This window comes from Echinococcus granulosus, assembly GCF_000524195.1.
Source record: "Echinococcus granulosus chromosome Unknown EG_S00031, whole genome shotgun sequence".
NCBI classification, from domain to species: Eukaryota; Metazoa; Platyhelminthes; class Cestoda; order Cyclophyllidea; family Taeniidae; genus Echinococcus; species Echinococcus granulosus.
Genome location: NW_020170411.1, coordinates 155,416 through 159,051, shown reverse-complemented (window position 1 = coordinate 159,051; position 3,636 = coordinate 155,416). Strand labels below are relative to the sequence as shown.

General features: G+C 44.0%; 1 protein-coding gene across 1 annotated transcript in view; it reads left to right on the top strand. All coding sequences in view use genetic code 11, as the record gives it.

Annotated features, from left to right (window-relative positions):
- Nucleotides 1–1,433: 1,433 nt before the first annotated feature.
- The window catches only part of EGR_04732 (lipopolysaccharide-induced transcription factor regulating tumor necrosis), a gene marked incomplete at both ends in the record, with an annotated part of 4,296 nt that continues 2,093 nt past the window's right edge, over nt 1,434–3,636 (top strand). Inside the window, 4 exons of the mRNA XM_024493981.1 lie at nt 1,434–1,446; nt 1,703–1,798; nt 2,277–2,351; nt 2,827–2,868. Coding sequence (XP_024351546.1) covers nt 1,434–1,446; nt 1,703–1,798; nt 2,277–2,351; nt 2,827–2,868 — 226 coding nt within the window. The remainder of the gene's footprint in view (nt 1,447–1,702; nt 1,799–2,276; nt 2,352–2,826; nt 2,869–3,636) is intronic.

Below are 3,636 nucleotides of genomic sequence, written 5' to 3'. Positions count from 1 at the left end.
TGTTCTTTATTTAAATGAAGATTTTAAACAATTTAATTATTACATGTACTGAGTACCTTATGCGTTTTTATGCAGCGGCTGCAGTGTAATACCATAGTGGCTTATCTCTCAATATTGGTGAGGCGCGACTTTTGGACTTTAAATTAGCCCTCTTGTGCCCTGCCGGGTGGGCTGGCCTTTTGGGCCATGCCAATAGCCCAGACACCTTCTCCGTGCTGAATATATATATTCTGCCCGAGTATTGTGTCTTCTTTCGTCTTCAGGCAGTCTCGCTACATTGGTGGCAGCGGAAAGCGAACCCGATCTTGAAAGACGTATCCTGATTTTCCACTTCTGCGTGATAAGGCTTAGTGGAGCGGAAGAAGTACATATGCTACGGGTGGGAGAATGGCGATGACTCCTAACAGAAGGGTTGATGTTGACGTCTACCTTCGGCATCTCTCCCAGTCCCGTGTTCTGCAGAAAAGCTATTAACAACTGAAGCGACACTAGCCGTGAACCATCTGGAAGTTTCGTTACGGGTTTCCCCTACCGTCCCCCATGGACCTGTTTTAAATCTTGTATTCCCTTATTCAAATCTGCTTTTAGGCCAGTGTTCCTGCATCTATCTATGGACACGCATGATGGCCGGCGCAGTTCCCCGTCCTGAATCAAGTTCCTGAACCGGACGAAACCCCAGATCCAGTCAAGCTGCCAAGAGGGATCAGTGACGTTGAGGTCAAGTATCCCCTCAGTTGCGCGCCAATTTGGTGACTGGCACGGTCGGCTCGTGGGTGTTTCTTTACTGCACCGACTACGTTGTAATGGCTGACGCTGGAGGTTGACCTGCGGGAGCGCCGGGGACGACGCTCGAAAGAGGAGGGAGGCTATGTAATACGATAGTGGTTTATCCCTCGGTATTGGCGAGGCGCCACTTTTGTACTTTGAACTAGCCCCCTTGTACCTCGCTGGGTGGGCTGGCCTTTTGGGCCATGCCAATAGCCCAGACACCTTCTCCGTGCTGAATATATATATATTCTGCCCGAGTATTGTGTCTTCTTTCGTCTTCAGAGGGTCTCGGGACGCTGCAGCGGCATACTGCGTGATAGTTTGGGTTCCTGTAGCTTCAGTCAGTTTTTGTCGTGTCCATATACTCCCTGCTCATTCTTACTAAAAACCACACGTGATGGCGGTGAATGTATCTCCCTTTTATGAAACAAGTTAAAATGTTATCAGTTCAGATATTTGTTCTTATGGTTTGTGTTATTTTAGCAGTGGTGTCTTTTTCCGCCGAATTTTAATGCTAGTGCATCATGTTTGGGTCAAAGTTATTAAAAACTAGTTTCCTATACGCTTTGTTATAACGCACTGCATTCCCTTGTACTTTGTTATAACGTACTTCTGTCCCGATTCCTGACGCATTTTGAATAGTGCTTCCTACTTAGTTTTGTCCAATGTCGGCGCCTGGTAATTGAACCGCTTCTTTGTTTCTTTACTCTGTATTTTTGTAACTTGGGTAGTTCTATAGGCTTTTCCGCTACACCACGTATCGACATCGCACACTATTACTTGCGTTGCATTAAGTATCGTTTGCTTTGTCATATTTTGGGATTTCTTTGATTGCGGTATGCGTCGAATGCTATTTTGGGGGTTAAGTGTTTTGCGCGACTTTAACTTCGACAAAACTTGCTTATAATTCCGTATTTCAATTTTGTATTAATAGTACCGGATAAGGAAGTTTTCCCTACTGCACCCCCTCCGTACTCGCAAGTAGCAGCACCTTTTGGCACTGCCCCTCTTGTGGGAAACCACCCGCCTGGTGAGAATTTCCTTTTAGAACCTTTGGTGCATTATTCCCGTTTTGGATTCTCCTAGTGGTGCTTCTCTTAGTCCCTCCTCAATATTAGCGTAGTTGCATAAACACTACACCCAGGCTTAGTCATTTTATAACCAAACAAAATCTCTTCAATGCTCTCTGGTTGCTTGGGTTAAACTTTGAGAAGGTCGGTTAACCACATTTCGTCTCACTCGGGTCTTCACCTTCTTTGACGTGTGCTTTCAACACTAAGGGTACTTGACAGCGTACGCATTGCTATTCTGAAACGTCTTAAGAGCTGATACAAGCCAAAAATGGGTGAGAAATGTATTTTACCCACCATGAATCCCGAGTTTTTGTTTGGATTCATTTAATGCTACTCGTTATTGTCTTCTGTTCGGAGTTGACGACTGCCACCGCCGTCTTCTTGGACTGATATAGGCGCTTCCTTTTCTCATTTCATCTGTTTGCGTTTTTATAGGTTATCAATCGCCTCCAGTTTATCCGACTGGTCCGGGTTACCCTCCCCCACCGGCTCAGCCTTATCCCTCTCAAGGTGGCCACTCCTTTTTGATTACACACATTCACTCACGTGCATTCTTGTTTTCATTTTGTGTATATCTGAATGCTCTTTATGTTTGTGTGTGCATTCACTCAGCTATGAACGCGCCTGGCCACACTTATCTGTTTCGGCTTTGTGATGTAATGTCCACCTTTTTACATTTGGTCCATTACGGGGCTCTTCAGTTTATGTATACACGAACTTAATGAGGTATCCCTAGGTGCCGCCATGTCTTGTGTCGAAATTCTCTTTGTTAAAAATGCTGTTCAAATCAATATTATCTAACTTATCCCTGAAGCCTTCAGCACTGCGTTGTTTGCGATTTCGGTTCGTATCTGCGTTTTGAGTTTTTTTTTTTTTGTTGCACTGATAAGCGTACTAGACTACGGTTTTGCGATGCCATTTTTGGAGCTGGAACAGGCGAGTTGATTGTGCGTTTTTCACGTAAATGTGACACTTTTCGTTCCAGGTGGTTTTGGTCCTCCGCAAAGACCATACACGGAACAACCCAGTAAGTACCCTTAAATAGATGTGGTGATTTTTTTTCTTTTTCTGCGCCAACTACATGCAAATATGTACATTACAGTTCACTTTCTCCATCCACTCGCTTTACTTTAATGCAAGGGCCTCTACGGTCAAAGTCAATCCCTTTACTTAAGTATTTGGCGTAACCTATGTTTAGGGTCTCTGATTTGCAACATTCCGACGAAATTGTCTATGACCTTTGAAGGAGTTGGGTGAATGATCCCCTCAAAGGTCAAAAAGAATCTGAACTATTATGACACAGTTGACAAAACTGTCCTTGGAATCGCTTTGCTTCGTCCATTACGGTGCACAAAGCGTTCTTTTGCTATTTATCACTACTCTTCTGCCCTTTTACTAACCAACCTGCCATATTGCATCAGTGGGTTGGGTGGTTCTAATTGTCTTTTGTTGGCGTGATAGTATTGCACCGCGTTGTTATTGTCGTAAATCCCGTCAGTTCTCTTTGTCTAAAACAACATGGGCTATGCGCCTTTTTGTTGCATTGTCTTGTAATGCATTCTCAAGCTATGTGGCTGTTCACAATTGAGGATGAGGCACCGTTAATAGATGCACTGGTTTAACCACCTTCAGTTCGAGTGATCATCACTGCCATAATAAATCTTGTCCCATAATTTTGCTTACCTCTATGTTGACATAAATTTAACCAACTGGGAAGTAGAAGTTCCTTGACGCTGATTTCATTTTGTTTCTTGTACGCTTCAGAGCGTCAGCGCATGTTCTAACTCATTTGGAA